General features: G+C 43.0%; 1 protein-coding gene across 1 annotated transcript; it reads right to left on the minus strand.

Annotated features, from left to right (window-relative positions):
* Window positions 1-3055: 3055 nt before the first annotated feature.
* On the minus strand, window positions 3056-16537 carry Rab39a (RAB39A, member RAS oncogene family). Its single transcript, XM_055622258.1, has 2 exons — window positions 16266-16537; window positions 3056-3762 (listed from the first exon to the last, which is right to left on the minus strand). Exons 1-2 carry the CDS (start codon window positions 16490-16492, stop codon window positions 3336-3338), a joined length of 654 nt encoding a protein of 217 aa, XP_055478233.1. The 5' UTR covers window positions 16493-16537; the 3' UTR covers window positions 3056-3335.
* Between the last annotated feature and the right edge of the window lie 343 nt (window positions 16538-16880).

Here is a 16880-nt window from a genome sequence, read left to right on the forward strand (position 1 = left end):
TCTGTAGACCAAACTAGCTTCAAATTCACAGAGATCCACCTACCTCTGCCTCCTGAGTGCTGGGATTTTCTAAGAAACCTGGGCAAAATGTTTTTGCCTAGAGCAAATATTTTGACTGTTTTGGCATTATCTTCCGCATCCTCTATAACAATGTATAAAAATAGGTCAATTATATATCTGTATATAGACAGAGTTTGGGTTAAGGTTATAAGGGTATACATGTTTGGCAGTCTAACTTGGGTGACTTTACTAGTCATCACTCACTAAGAGGGTCTCTCTGCATAGCCCTGGCTGTCCTAGAACTTAGTTTGTGGACCAGGCTGGCCTCAAACTCATAGAAATCTGTCTGCCTCTGCCTCTGCCTCTGCCTCTGCCTCCAGAGTGCTGATATTAAAGGTGTGTGTCATCATGCCCAGTTTATCACTGACTTAATATCTCTATAGGGTAAAAACAACTTAGTCCAGCTTTACTTATCCTTTCACACTTCTCAATCATGTGCACATACCCACACACACCCTAGTAATCAAAGAGTCGGAGAAACACAGTTATAGAATTTGCTTGTGCAAGTATCAGCTTTTGGGAACCCTGCCTTCCCACTTGTCATCCCAGCTTCCGTTTTGAGTTTGGGCCACAGCCTATCCTTCAGACCAGACTCTAGTCTTTATCCAGCATTAATATTATAAAAGGTGTCCACTGAAAATGAAATTACACCTTAAATTTCAGTTTTTTGGCTTGACAAGTAGACACAAGTAACTCTACTTGAAACTGTTAGATATTCAGCATTTTATGTCACTCCATTTTGGATGTGATGAGAGATTGTAGTGTAAGATTTAGACCTGTAACCGCAAAAATAGACTGCTTCATGTGGGAGGGACAGTCTGAATTCATTCCCACAAAACACCCTGGGGATATAAAAATATTGACAATATAAATATTCAAAACTTTCACAGTGACATAATTTGTATTTTCATATGCATTATTAAAAATACACAACCCTAGAAGGTGTACACAAGTGTTAATATTTTAAAATACAGTTAAATGCCCGCTTCAAAGATGCACAAAACACTTTGAAATATGACTGATTGGATTAAGTCTCCAAGGCCTTTCTGCTCTATTGCTTATGCTTTAGAGAAAGTGATTCAACAGTGGCTCAAGAGAGATAGAAGGACAAGCCCCAGCACTCAGGAAGGCAGAGGCAAGCGGATCTCTGTGAGTTCAAGGCCAGCCTGGTCTACAAAGCAAGTCCAGGACAGAAAAGGCTACACAGAGATACCCTGTCTCGAAAAGCCAAAAAAGGACAGAGGGCAAACGACAACCAAGAACTCCCCTGGGTCCATGAAAATGCACACTGTCTTCTGGTGCCACCACACAGAAATAAAAAGAAAGAGCACAAGAAAAAAATTCTATCTACTGTAAATATAATGATATGTTCAGAGTCAGCAACATACTTGTATAATGTTTTCTGTATTCAAATATTTTCAACACTATCTGCTTTCAAAATAATGTCATAGAATTCAATACATGAGTCTGGAAGGTTCATTTTATCAACCAGAAAAAAATGATGTTCAAGAGGTCAAAGGTCTTTCTTACGGTCTAATACTGGTACAGCAAAGGTAAACTTAGAGCTATGTTCTCTGATTTCTTGCTTAATATTTACACTTTTGGTTTTCATACAAATGAAGTTTCTATTGCTTAAGCTTAAGAGCCTCATAATTTCAAAAAGGCAGCTTCATTGGGTAATTAGATAACCTTCTATGATTTATAGCATAAAACAGAAATACATGTTGTAAAATATTTAACACTATGATCCAAATGTCCCTTCTAAGCATGTTCTAGCAGTAAGTTAAAAATCAGGCACGGTGGCACACACCTTTAATCCCAGCTTGCAGAGGCAGGCAGATCTCTGAGTTCACATCCAGCCTAGTCTAACATATTGAGTTGAAAGTCTACAGGGATTCCCAGAGTGAGACCCTTCTCCCCTGCTAAAAAATTAAGGAGCTGGGCATGGGGGCTTACACCCAATATTTGGGAGACTGAGGCAAGTGGATCTGAGCTACATAACTACATAACAAAGCTCTCTGCAAAAACCAAAAATATTAGTTTTTTAAAAAATTGAACATTATTTTATGCACTTAACTGAGTATTTTCTCTTTCCCTCTACTGATGAGATTGTAAAATGAAATCTGAGTGCTAAATTGGGTGCCTAACACCATTTTTCTTGTTCCAAATAATTTTTCCACACTTTCACTGGAAATGGGATAATTTGAAAATATACTATTATGTATATTGATAGTTTTGGCATTAGTTTAAGGCAAGCAGCATTTTTTCTTTGAAAATGTCAGTATACAAGCATTGGGGTTTTTATCTAAATTTGGACACTGCACTATAACATCAAAGTATTTTCTATGGAGTGATCCTTTTTGTTCCCTGTATTTGCTTAAAACATCTCCTTAGAACATTTACAGACCTTATCAAATGTGGTGATTCCAGCAGCAGTAAATCCAGGAACAAAAAAGGAATATAAACTTATTTGATCGTGTTTGGAGACTGGCAGATCCAGTGCTTTAAAAAGAAACTTTATCTATTAGTCCTAGTCAGAACTTCTGACACTGCTTCTAAGCACTTTGTTTTCCCGCTCTAGCTTTGACCCTGGGGTGGAATCTAGGTTTCCAGAAACTAAAGAAACATTCCACCAGTGAGCGCCGGCCCAGCCTTCAAGTTGAACATTACGCATTTTCAACGTGATTTACTCTGTGTCCCTGCACTCACTCACGCATTTGTTTGTGCAAGTGTAGGATGGCGTGCATACGGAGGTCAGGGGACAGCTTCAAGGGAGATGGGTCTCCCTTCTACCACAGAGGCTCGGGGGCAAACTCAAGTCTGCAGATTTGTCGCAAGCTTCTTCCCCCACTCATCTCACTGGCTCTTCAACTGCACTTAGTGGTCAACATGAGTTAGCTCAGGAGATATACATCCCGACACATTCTTTCAGCTATACCACAGGTGCACCAAAAAATCTATTTTCAGCCGTCAAGAAAGATGATTAGTACTGACATATCTGGAGACCAAGGTCAGCTATGTTGCTAACAAAGTGAGAACGGATGTAATTTTGTAGACACTGGCTTCAGGAAAAACGTCGTCTGCTTTTCCTCATAATTTAGCAGACTACCCAGTCTGGTGAGCGCAGAGCTCTGTGTCCAACACCTTACGAAACGGTGCTACCATGGGTCTGGATATTCTGTGGATGTTTGTTCCTTGCATCATTCTGCTGTAGATGTTGACATTTCTCCAGAGACGGCGTGGACTGTCTGTGGTAGTTCTTTGGCATGTTGAAGTCAGCAGAGGCACTCTTTCCTGGGCTTTACTGCCTCCTCAGAAGAATGCACAGTATTTGGAACAAAACCACTTTTAACCCCTTCCCAGCCATCCTGAATACAAATCTCTCCTTTTTTAACAAGTTCATATATGTCTCTTGTCAAGATTGTGAAGGACTCCTCAACATTTGTAGCATCTTTTGCTGAGGTTTCTATATATTTCATTCCACAGTCTATTGACAGTTGCTCAGCTTCTTCTCTTGAAACCTGCCGAAGTGAAGCTAAATCACATTTATGTCCCACCAGGAGAAACATAATCTGAAAAGGCTGCACGTGCATTTTTGCTTCTTCTAGCCAATCTTTCACGTGTTCAAAAGACCTCCGGTTAGTGATGTCAAATACTAAAAATCCACCAACTGAGTTGCGGTAATACGATCGAGTTATTGATCTGAAAAATAAGAAAAGTTGCGTGAGGACAATGCCCTTTCCTCCCCCATTGAATAACGAATCACCAAAATAAAATTTGAAGATCCCTTAATGTCATTTAACTAGAATTTATAAATCCAATATGAAGTGTCTTAGGTGAATGAAAATATTCTGAGATTAACACATCACATTTCATATACTGACAGAATATTAAAATTGTGTTTCTTAGATGCCTAAGAACTTATATAGTATATGTCACCTTGCAGTGTCTTATGGACACTTATTTTTAAGCATTTGATAGAAGAGTTCCTCCAAATTGAGTTAAAAGCAGACAGACAAATAGGGGACGAGAGCTGTAACTCGGAAGAGGGGCTTAGCATGCAGGAAGTCCTGAGTTCTGACATATATGGTGGCACATTCCTGTAATCCTTCAGGAGGTGAGGGTAGCAGGATGAGAAATTCAAGGTTGGAACTCAGTTGGTAACGTGCTTGCCATGCAAACATGGATACCTGAGTTTGGTCCCTAGAACTCATGTTAAAAAACAAACAAACAAACAAAAAAGCCAGACATGATGGAGCATGCCTTTTATCCCAGCACTCAGGAGGCAGAGGCAGGCAGATCTCTGTGAGTTTGAGGCCAGCCTCCTCTACACAGTGAGTTCCAGGACAGCCAAGGTTACACAGAGAAGCCCTGTCTTGAGCCCTACCCTCCCCCCCCAACACACACACACAAAAGCTGGTGTGGTGGCTCAAAATTGTAATCCTATCATTTGGGAGGCCTCTGCAAATGGATCTCTGTGAGTTCAAGGTGAGCCTGGTCTACAAAGTGAGTTCCAGAATACCCAGGGCTACACAGAGAAACATTGTCTCAATAAAACAAACAACAACAACAACACAAACAACAGAAATGAAATTTTCCAACACAATTTGGATGCAATACGAACAAATTTGACTTCATTAAATCACCGAGATATTTAGGGTTATGTTATTTTAGTGAATGTTTAAGTTACCAAATTTAAAAAAATGAGTTATAACCCAAAAAAGGAAAATTCAATGCTGAAATGCTTGCATGATATATGTGTGTGTGTGTGTATATATATATATATATATATATATATATATATATATATGATATGTAGATACATATATGTATGTATATACACACACACATACAGAAACATCCCTTACATTGTAGGAAACACCATGTTTTCTAGCAACTTGCGTATTTTTAAAAAAATCCCAATTTTGTATGTTAGAGGGGAATTACTAGCTATGAGACTATCCACTGGCCAGAATGCAAAGGGGAATACAGAACCCTGAAAGAACATTATAATAGGACTGGAATTCAGGGTTCGGTCTCTTAGCAGCGGCCCCCGTCTTTCCCAAAGGGGAGAGCCAGGTTTTCTTTATCTGCAGTTATCTCTCTCTTTAGGGGTTAAGGATTAAACCCAAGTCCTCATTGATAAGCATGTTCTCTACCAGTGAGTTATATCCTCAGCCCCACTGGTTTTGCATGTAGGAGAAGCCTGCGGATCTTTCGCAGTTTGAAGGTGCAATCTCACCCACTTTCAAAGGCATCTTCTCTGACTTGGCCTCAGGAACACCCCACCCTGACCCCAGTTACCCCTTCCAATCCTTGCTGTAAACAAATCCCCTGTTCCTTTGACACAGAAACCATCTGCTGGCATCTGTCAGAGTGGCTCTGGGCCATCCTCCACAGAGGAGAGATTTTAGCACTTGACTTTTTCTCTCTCATGTCTTGTCATTCTGCTAATATCACAGCAGCCACTCTGGCGAGTTGTTCAACAGTGCCTGTCTGTACATTTTCTCATCTCTAATGGCCTAGTATCGGGACCCAGTGAGGTGGTTCAATGGGTGGAGGTGCTTGCTGCCATGCCTCATGACCTGAGTTCAGTCTCAGGGTCCACACTGTGGAAGGAAGGAACTTACTCGGCCAAGCTGTCCTTCAGCATGAACGTGCCCCTCATCCCCAAGTACATAAATGTAAAAAGAAACAGCTGCAGACCTGTGCTGAGGAGGTGGTTCAGCAGTACATCATTTGATGTCCCTGTGAATTCGTTATAACCAACCCCAGGTGGGCACTCAGCAGTGCCAAGGAACACTGCCGGTACTGTAACCCTCCTTTCCACTTTCTGTGTCCCTGCCACTGGCTTGCTAACTGGGAGAGGCATGATAGGCCATGTCTGTTCACGGATGGATACCCACCGCTCTTCAAGTTCGTGGCACAGAATGGTCACCCAGTATCTTTCTTTGCCAGGGTCACCAACATGGGTGATGAGGAAATAAGAGATGTGACCAAATAATGAAACCCAGGGCACGATATAAAAGCAGTACAAAAACGCTAGCATTTTATCAATTAGTCGTTCGGCCTCCTGTTTTGTACAAGAGCATTTGCTATCGGTCTTGGAGCAGCCGATTAATGTACAGGAGTCAGTGGTCTTAGTGAAGTTTCTCAGAGGAAGTGACTCCTTTTTTAATTTTTTATTTTATGCGCATTGGTGTGAGGATTTCAAGTCCCTTAGAATTAGAGTTATAAACAGCTGTGGGCTGCCACGTAGGTGCTGGGAATTGAACCCGGGTCCTTGGGAAGAGCAGACAGTGCTCTTAACCACTGAGCCATCTCTCCAGCCCCCAGAAATGACTCTTAATCTGGAGACATGTTGATGAAACCAAAGAAATTGAGTTGTAGTATCTTCTAAAATCAATCAGTTGGGCGTGGTAGTGAGTGCCTTTAATGATAACACTCAGGAAGCAGAGGCAGGCAGAGCTCAGTGAGTTCGGGGCCAACCAGGGATACATTGTGAGACCATATGTCAAAAATTTAATTAATAATTATCATTATTGTGTATGTATGATGCATGTGAAGGCCGGAACACAGACGTGTGGGTTCAGTTCTCTCCTACCTTTACTTGGGTTCTGGGATTAAATTCAGGCTGCCAGGCCTGTACACCACCTTGTAGTTATAGTTAATGTATCTTATGCCCCTGCCAAGAATAAAGATGGATTTTTTTTAAATCGTCGAGGAAGTTTGTATAGAATAATGTACTTCTGTGACCGTAAGTGTGAGGTGCCAGGTGGTGCTGGTGCATGCCTTTAATCCCAGCGCTTGGGAAGTGGAGGTAGGCAAATCTTTGTGAGTTCAAGTCCAGCCTGGTTTACAGAGTGAGTTCCAGGATAGCTAGAGCTATTACACAGAGAAACCCTGTCTCAAAACAAAACAAAACAAAAACAAAAACAAAAGTATGAGGCCTGCCTCTGCCTCCTGAGTGCTGGAATTAAAGTCATAAGCCATCACCACCTGCCTACAGCTTCCACTTTTTATGAAGAACCTCAAGATGGTTTTATCTAGAACACCCCTGAAATAACTGATAGGGGAATTTGCATAAACTTTGTCTAGGAAAAATGCTAGAAATCAAGGTTACAATATTTCATAACCTTTAACATAATTTTACAAGGTGAAGGCTTATTTAACTATATGGCCACTGATGATAATGTACTGTATTTTTTTAAGCTATAGAAAAGTGTGTGTTTTCACCATAAAAATGCTGTCTGAGATAAATTAATGTGATTAGATTTTTTTTGTTTTTGTTTTTTAAAACAGGGTTTCTCTGTGTAGCCTTGACTTTTCTGGACTTGCTCTGTAGACCAGGCTGGCCTTGAACTCACAGAACTCCACCTGCCCCTGCCTCCCTGAGTGCTGTGACCAAAGGCTTGCGCCTCTGTACCTGGCTATGTAGTCAGATTTAAGCATTAGACAATAGGTATGTCTATCGAAGTGTCATGGCACCCTAACACTTGACCCTTCTGTATCTGTAAGAAATAAAGATAATAAATTATAGAGAGATGGGATCAGCAGGGTATCCCCTTATGTTAGTCACTCAGACTATCTGTCACTCTGACAAATATCTAGAAAAGCAATTCAAGGGGAGAAAAGATTTGTTTTTGCTCATAGTTTCAGAGATTTATGCTCAAAGTCCTTGGTCCCATTGTGTAGGCCTGTGATAAAAGCATCATGGCAGGCAGGGTGTGGAGGGACAGAGCTGCTCATTTCAAGATAGTAGGGATAGAGAGGGAGAGAGGGCTGTAAGGATAGAGAGGGAGGGGAGAGAGGGCTGTAGGGATAGAGAGGGAGGGGAGAGGATTGTAGGGCTAGAGAGGGAGGGGAGAGGACTGTAGGGATAGAGAGGAGGGGAGTGGGCTGTAGGGCTAGAGGGAGGGGAGAGGGCTGTAGGGATGGAGAAGGAAAGTGATAGGCAGAAGGAGATGAAGAGAGGAAAAGAACACACTGACTCAGGGATAAGAAATCTTCAGTGACATTTCTCCCAACCATTGTTCACATTCTTACATTATCATCATATTGTGACACCATTAGGGGAGTAACCTATCATTTAGGTCCTAAACACATCAACTGGCAACCACGTCCCTTTCATATAAGCTTTGGGGGACATCTCAGACTCAAGTTGTCACACCTCTTTAATTTTTAACAGTATTGTTAAGGATGATTTTGCTCAGACTTTCAGGTCTCTAAATCTAGGTCTCTTTTGACAACTGTTCTGTTTCCTGTTTGACAAGCCAAATGCTTCTAGAACATGCATTATATGTCCTATGATGTGTCTCTGTCTCTTCCAAGTCCAGTCTGGCCTCATATTTATAGCTAGCCTTAACTGTGAGTGCTGGCACTATAGGTGTGTGCCAGCATGCCCAGCATGGCTACATATTAGCTATTGAATTATTTTTTTCTCCAGAGATAATATACATGAGCAAGTGCCGCCAGCCTCAGAGACTACTTGGATTTACAAAGACTTAATGTATGATTAATTTAACAAACTGGGCGCAAACTGCTGTGGAGAATTTGGAGTCTTCTGGCACAAAGGACAATTATTGGGGTTCTAAAACAATGTAAATGGTATCTCAGGCAGCTACCTAGTTTTCTGGCAGGCACGGAAAACAAGGTGATGTGTGGAGGACAACACTTCACAGGCCTTGGAGTACTCGGGATTTATAGCAGTGACAAATATAAATATTTAAATGTAAGTGGCAAGGGTATAGAGCCTTTACATGTCATCACGAGCTCTGCTGGGTGGACATCAGACTTAAAAATCCTGGACACCCGCCAACCTGGGCTAAATGAATCATGCTCTGCCTAGAAATGCCCGACTTGTGGCTTTGCCAACTGTAAAATAGGCATTTAGAAGACAGAAGTGCTTTGATGCTGAAGACTGTTGGCGGCTGGTAGCCCACAAATGCATTAGCGTCTTTTCCAGCAGGGCAGTATGTTCTGGCTGCCCTTGTGGGAACAGGCCTTGTGTTGACGCTTCACTCGCCTCCTCCTCCCTTGTGATGCTGGCCCTTAGGACTGACTTCAGGAGCTTACGGCAAGTCTGCCCTCTCATGCTATCAGGACTCAGACCCTGCCCTTGCCTAGGAGTCTGAGACTCAACACTTTGAACTTGGTAGTCTTTCTATTTGCCATTTTTGTTCTCATTCTCCATAGCAATTAATACGGCTGACATTCCATAAAATTGTCAACTTACTTGAGTATAGCTCATCTCCTCCTGTTATAAAATAAGGTCCACAGAGCTAGTTATGGCGGTGAATGCCTATAATCCCAAAACTGAGACACTGAGGAAGGGAGGATCATGAGTTCGAAACCAGCCTTGGCTATGTACTAAGACCCCAAGTAAACAAACAAATACATGCCATTTTACATGTGTGCTGGGGATCTGAACTTGGTCTGCATACTGAAACAGCAAGCTCTTTACTCACTGAGCCATCTCCCTGACTCTACTCTATTGCACAAGAGTAACGCTTCTCAACATCACTCTATCATTTACATAGTGAAATGGATTATCAGAGAGAATTAAATACTACCCAACATAAGCAAAGGATAAATGTTCTTGGTTTATAAGTCTATCATTTCTGCATCCACAGCCTACTCCCACATGGCTTTTTCTGGACTGCTTTGTTTCATATGATTTCATGTCCTGGAATTTACTACACTGATCGTTTATCCTTATATTGTTCAGCCTGTCTCTAAATTTACTGTTCCCCGCAAGATTTCCACGAGTAAGTCACCATTCCTTCTTCAGGGGGAAAATGTAGGATCTAAGGACTGAAAAGGTATTCATAGTACTTCTGAAACATATTTAGGGAGTGTATCCAGCCTGTGCTTTCCAAGATCTCTCCTTATCTAAACAGACGAAATACTTCAGGAGGGCCAGTCATATGGTTCAGCAGGTAAAGGAGCTTGCCGCCAAACTCTGATGACCTGAGTTCAATCCTTGGGACCCATATGGTGAAGGGAGGAAAAGGACTCCTTCTTCATTGTAAGGGCTCACTGCTATTACTGAGTGTAGCAGTACAGTCACCAAAGGTTGCACAGAGGGAGGAGCTGTCATTCCCTGATGCCACAGGTATGTGCAACCACCATGTAAAGCAATTTTCCCTTGTTTCCTATAGTGAGAATTTTTTCGTGTCTTTTTTTTTTAAGCCCAGTTATGTTATGAAAATGTGTTTTTGTTTTAGTCCCAGGTGTGGGATATGGGGCTGCTTCAGACTGTCCACAGCAGCGGACTATTGCCTCATGTGTGCTCTGGCAGGGATGTGATTCTGATAGCTGAAACTAGTTTAATTCTGGGGCCTCTGGAGAGGGTATAATAAAAAGACTACAGTCCCAAGAGAGGAGACAAGGCTGTCCCTCCTGCTGGCTTCTGCTCCTGCTGTTGCTGGTTTGTCAAGTGGTTGGGAGAAAAAGAGACAATAAGAAGAAATTGGAGATAATCCTGACAAGGCGAAGATTGGGCTTGCCCCAAGGAACTCAACGGCCCTATTCAGCAGGAAAAAGATCTCAATGCCCACTCTCCCCACTAACCTTCTGTTTCTCCTACCTAGTGTTGGGGTGTTGGAGGGATTGGGGTGGAGAAGGGTGGTAGATGTAAGAACCCAAATAAAATAGATAAATATGAAAACAGTTTCATGAGTATATCAGTAAATAAAATAATGGTTTGGATGGCTATTAATTTGGGTCCTGTGGAATGGGTGTTGTGTTGTTTGGAAACAGAAATACTTTCCAGGATAGAAACTGTTAATGTCATTACAATTTGCTTCAACCATAACAAGAAGCGTGACATTGAAAGACCACTAAACACAATTGTAAGAGACTCTGTGGGGCTACAGAGGTGGCTCAGAGGTAAAACACACAGACTATTCTTTCCAGAGGACCCAGATTCCATTTCCAGCACCCACAGGTGGCAGCACATATCGGTCTGTAACTCCAGACCCAGGGCATCTGATGCCCTCTTCTGGCTTCCACCGGCACTACACACATGTACATACACATGAAATAAAAATAGAGGGAAGGAGAGAGAACTGAGTTCTTATGCAAACCAACTATAAGCTTCAAGATCTTGGACAAGTCAAAGACTCTCTACACATTCTATTACTTAGAAAATGGCACTTGAGAGTTGGAGGTAGGAGGATCAGGAATTCGAGGTTATACAGGAATTTTAACGGAATGACTACAAAGTGAGTTTGAGCCAGCCTGGGTTTCATGAGTTTGTTTCTCAATAAAAATAAATAAATTTGCTTTAATAAAAAATAAGAACCCTTCCCTCCAGTGACACCCACTAATCATACACTGAAAACTATTTCAAGGAAAGGTGATGGGCAATACTTATAATTTAAGAATATAATCTTTCTTCAAAATGCTTTCTTTTACAGCTAGGGAAGTTCTTGGCAGCCACCTAACTTCCCTTTGCAGCATTCTTAGTCTCACAGAAGAGCTTTCACTGCGGGTCACTTACTACACTTCTGTGTATCTGAGGCGAGCTTCTGCCATTGAGGCTGTACTTCAGCCTTATCTACATGAGTCCACATCACACTAGATCCTGTAAAAAAAGGAATACACTGGAAGGGACTAAGGAATCAGAAGAGGAGGGTGGGGAAAATGCCTGCTTAGCAATAGGAGGATCTGAATCCAGGTCCCCAGCACCCACGTAAAAAAGGCAGGCGCAGCAGCGTGCACCTGTAAGCGGAGCACCGAGGAAAGGGAGACAGGAGAAGCCCTGGCGTTCACTGACTATAGCCCCTACAGCCTACAACCTTTTGCTAAGTTAATTAGCCAGCTAACTCATTTATGTAGGTCTGCTATTGCTCCAAATCTTTGAGGGGAAAAAGCAACTTATCAAAGGAGCTTCTTCTTCTTCATATTCCTTGGACACCAGTTCTCCCTGATTGCATATTTTGGAAACAGCTCAAGTAAATCTGCTAATTTAATCGAAGTTAAACATATTTCTTTGCTGCACTAGTTCTTGCAGCTTTCTTCCTCCAGTGCTCAGATGAAACCTAGGGCCTTGGGAATGGTAACAAAAACTCTGCCACTAGGCCACAGCTTTAGTCCTTGGTATTTTCAGACGAAGTCTTACTGTGTAGCCTATGCTGGCTTCAAACTTACTATCCTGCCTCTGCTTCCCAGGTGTTTAGACCACAGGCGTACACCATAATACCTGGCTTCCTAGATGCTTTGATATGGGATTTTAAGGGAATGTTATATGGATTTCTAAACACATTTGATTATCCAAGTCATCCTTTGAAAAGAATCACAAGAGGTGAGTGTATTACAGAACACATCTTGAGAGGACCAGGGGAAGAAGACATTTTTCTCTGAGTGTTGTAATTAGTGACTATAATTATACTACCCAAAAGTTCAGTCAGGAAAAAAAAAGGCCAAATTTGGCTTGAAACCCGCAAGTTTCATGGTGTATGTGTTCAATATTGCTACTACACTTTTTTTCATTTCATATATTGGACCACTTTCTGCTCCTATGACAAAATATCTGGGGCTGGAGACAGTATAAAGGAAAGCAGTTCATCTAGCAGCATGACACTAGGTTTGGTGAGGTCTCCTTTGCTTTATCACATGGTAGGTGATATCCTGGTGGTAGCATGTTTGAGAGGAAGATGTCACAGAGCAGACAAGGTGCCAGAAAGCTGCAAGGGGTCAGGCTCATTCTTTTATCAGTACTTACTTTCACAGAACTATTTGGGGGTCCACGAGAAATTGCTTTTAAAATTCTCTATCCTAAAGTTTTCTTTTAAAATTTTATTTCATGAAATTATTTATGGTCGGGGGGGCACTTCAGTACACACCTGGAGATCTGAGAACAACTTGTAAGGGCCAATGCTTTCTTCACACCGCGTGGGTCCCAGGAACCAAACTTAGGTTATCAGGTTTGGCAGCAAGTCCCTTTATCCTCAAAGCCATTTTGCAGACCCTCCCATGAGAAAGGACTTGATTCCTTCCAAGGATGATGTATTCAATGACCCAATAATTTTATACCATAGACCCCTCCTTTTAAAAGTCCCAACGCCTCTTGCCAATCACACCGATGGATCTGGTCGAACATATGAAGGACATGATAGTGGTGTCAACATATGAAGGACAAACATTAGCACTTTATATTACATAAATATATTTTACGGAAAAAAATTAAAAAATATTCTTCTACTTAACACTTTTCCATATTTTTAGCCCTTTCTATATAGTCATTAACAGTGTCTTGCCCCTCGTATGATGGTGCACACCTTTAACCCCATCTCTGAGTTCGAGGCCAGCCTGGTCTGTATAGTGGGTTTCCAGAGCTACAGAGAGAGATGAAAACAACAACCAAACAAACAAAAGCCTAGCCAAACAAACGCTGCATAAAACATTGATTTTATTTTTTTAGCTGCTCAACTTTTCCTAATATAATTAAGATTTACAAAAAGTGTGGACTGCTAGTTTCCCTCTAACATTCACAGTTCTAAACTCCCCTTTCCCACTTCCTAGGTATATAGTGGCCCTTAGTGAACTAGGGTTCTTCATGGAATGCTAAATATTTGTGTAAATCAAAGCAATATCAACTGATTTTATTCTTTTATTTTTATTTTTCAGACTTTCTCAATGTGTAGCATTTGGTTGGCCCAGAACTCTTATGTAGACAGGACTGGCCTAGAACTCAGAGACTTGTTCACTTCTGCTTCCAAAATGCTTGGAGTAAAGGCTTGTATCACCATGCCCAGCATTATTCTCTTTTGAGAGAGAGTCTGGTTGTATAGCCTGGGCTGGCCTTGAACTCATGGTCCTCCTGCTTCAATCTTTAAATGATAGTCAAGTGTCACCATGCCCAGGAGGTCTTGTTCCTTTTTGTTATGCTGTTAGTTAAAATCCATTAGAATGTTAATTTAAATACTGTAAAGTAAAACTAATCATGATTACTACCAGCTAGTCATTTCACTGTTCTGCAAAATATTTGTTTGTGCTTCCGAACGACCTCATGAGTTCTCCAAGGTAAGTTCCTTTTTTGCTTTATGTCTAATCACCAATAAACCTTCTAATACAACATTTCCCACAAATTCCTTAGGGTATGATGGTAATGACAGGCATATTATCTTCAAGTACCCTTGACTGTAATAAAACGTGCCAGAAGATCCATGATTCAGAGTAAACAGCTGCATTTTCTACAAGATGTGGGATGGGTTAACAGTAACTTTTTGAATGCAGTTTTATGTTGAAGCATTCTGCTAAATGCTAGAAAGGCAAGTGTTGTAGGTAGCTACTGAAATATGTATTTACGAAGACATCATTGGTAAAGACCAAACAAAACAAAGTATGACCCACTGTAAATGTCCTTGCATTATTATGGGGCAGTTATTCGGTGGCTATAGTAATACTAATAATAAAAATAAACATATATATAATGAATTGCTATTTACATTCTTCTCAAAGGCATTTCAAAACCCTCACTTAGCAAAGGTTTATGTGTTAACAAATTAATTATTCTTTACCTTCCTGTCAATAGGGTCAAGAGGAGTTACTTTTAAGTAAATAGTTAGACACAGGAGGATTTTACTATCTTTAAAGGGCAGAGCAAACACTCTTAGTAAGTGGTTTTTTTTTTTTTTTCTGACCCTGAAATATCTCAAAGTTCATCTCTGACTAAGATCACAAATGGAAGATTCTGTAATGTATCTCAAAAGTGACTGAACTAGAAGGAATCCTAGAAATCACAAGGACGTCTTTATTTTACAGATGAAGCACGAGTTAAAACAAACAACAAAACTGTTTCAATCGAAGGAGGCTGACTGAAAAGGGAACCAAAATATTTTCACGGAATTCTCAACAAGATTGATGGCTGTTAACACTTCTCTGAAACTGGCCTTAATGTTTTTCTACCTCACACACAAAAGTAAGAAAACTAACACACAATCAAGAGAGGCAGTTTCCTTATTATATCTGTGAATCAGTGTCAGATCCAGGAATGGAAGCCAACTTTTTTGTTGTTGTTGTTTTGTTTGTTTTTCAAGATCACAGAGATCTGTCTGCCTCTGCCTCCTGAGTGCTAGGAATAGAGGCCTGCGTTGCCACAGCCTGGCTGGAAGCCAGAGCTTTGAATGTTGGACATTCTACAGATGTAGACGGAACGAATGGATGCTAGCTGAGCTTTATTTGTGAAGTTCCTTAATGGAGCTCTTTATTTCTCAAGCAGAGCACTTGCTGAGAGATATAAAAATGCCTGCCTCAACGAGTTCCAACTGATGGTGTGATTTTTAAGAAACGAAACACCACATTATTGGCTCCCTTACCTTCCTCTAAAATAAAGTACTCGTGGACCCCAGAAACTGGAAATACGCTTTAAATGCGATTTGACCTCAGATGTCCAAGGAATCAAGTTTCATTTACTTTTTATTTCTGTAACGTCAGTGGTTTTTGTACGATCTTTCAGGTTCCTCAGTGAGCATCCAGAGTGAGACTGTTTACTTGAGACCCTCTCCATTTAGAGCAGTGTTTCCTCTCGTCATCGCACCGATTGGTATCCTTACGAACCGATCGGTAGAATAAAGGAAAAGTTGCAGATAACCCTCACAACCCTCTTTTTCACATCAAAACATCAAAGAAGACAAACTTTTAAAGGCAACTTCATCCCCTACACACAAACACCCCCCCCCCTCAGTTGTCTCAGTGACTCCGACGTCGCATTTGGTTGTTTTTCCAGGCCCGACTCCCGAGGGTCGTGGCCCAGAATTTTCTGAGGAGCACACTCGGTGCCGTCAGCGGCTGAAACCCTCACCGCACCTCTCCGCGAACCGTTCCGAGGGGCTCAGGCTGCAACCGCAGCCGAGTTCTGCTTGCCGAGAACCAAGATCACCACAGACCTGGGAACCCCACTAGGCATTTTCCCCCGCGCCGGAAAGAGGCGGTGAAGGCTGGAGAGGGGGTGCTAGGAGGGAGGTGGTTGAGTCAGGGTGTGTGTGCTGAGCGAGCGAAGTCCAGTTTGGGGAAAAGGCAGAGGTGCAGCCAATCGACCCCAAAGCCGGGAGGAGCAGACAGGGCTGGGACTGGGGAGGAGACGGAAACCCGCGCTCAGGAGAGGAGAAACTGCGGAGGAGGAAGTCGCCCCGGAGGGGGAGGGGCGGCGGGGAAGCGAGCGCCGCGCGCCAGCACTTCCGAGAGCCGAAGCCCCCTACCTGAAGCGCTCCTGCCCCGCTGTGTCCCAGAGCTGCAGCTTGATCCTCTTGCCGGGCTCGATCTCCAGCAGGCGCGAGAAGAAGTCCACGCCGACCGTGGGGTCGCAGGCAGGGGAGTGCAGCCCCGGGAAGCGGCCCTGGGTGAAGCGGTGCAGGAGGCACGACTTGCCCACCGTGGAGTCCCCGATCACGATGAGGCGGAACTGGTAGATCCAGATAGTCTCCATCGCTGAAGCGCCCCGCGCGCTCGGGGCCAAGTTCTGCCGAGGAACTGTCCCTTCAGCACCCCGGCGGCCGGCGCGCGCCCGCTTCCAGCATTTTCCTGCGGCTGCGGCCGCCGCCTGGTAGCCGCCCTCTGGGGAGGGAGGGGCGGACCGCGGGCAAGGGGCGTGGACCTGTCCTGTCCGGGGCGGGGCTCGAGGGGGGCGGGGCCGCGCGGTAGGGCGAGACGGCAGGCAGGGGAGTGATTATGCGTTGGGGGCGGGGCCCCAACGCTAAGGGGCGGGAACTGACGCCCTAAGGGCGGGGCATTGGTCACACAGGGGCGAGGTCTCCGACCAGCGGGGCGCGGGGGAGTGGGAGAACCCCAGACCACAGGAGCTCTTGCAGGAAGTG

This window comes from Psammomys obesus, unplaced genomic scaffold, assembly GCF_907164565.1.
Source record: "Psammomys obesus unplaced genomic scaffold, mPsaObe1.curated_primary_1811, whole genome shotgun sequence".
NCBI lineage: Eukaryota > Metazoa > Chordata > Mammalia > Rodentia > Muridae > Psammomys > Psammomys obesus.

What these genes read in the sequence shown, in the direction of transcription:
- Rab39a (XM_055622258.1), bottom strand. Translation starts at nt 16,492, where the DNA reads ATGGAGACTATCTGGATCTACCAGTTCCGCCTCATCGTGATCGGGGAC. An exon ending in GCGGGGCAGGAGCGCTTCAG is followed by an intron (nt 3,763 to 16,265) that starts GTAGGGGGCTTC and finishes CTTATTTTTCAG; the next exon opens with ATCAATAACTCGATCGTATT.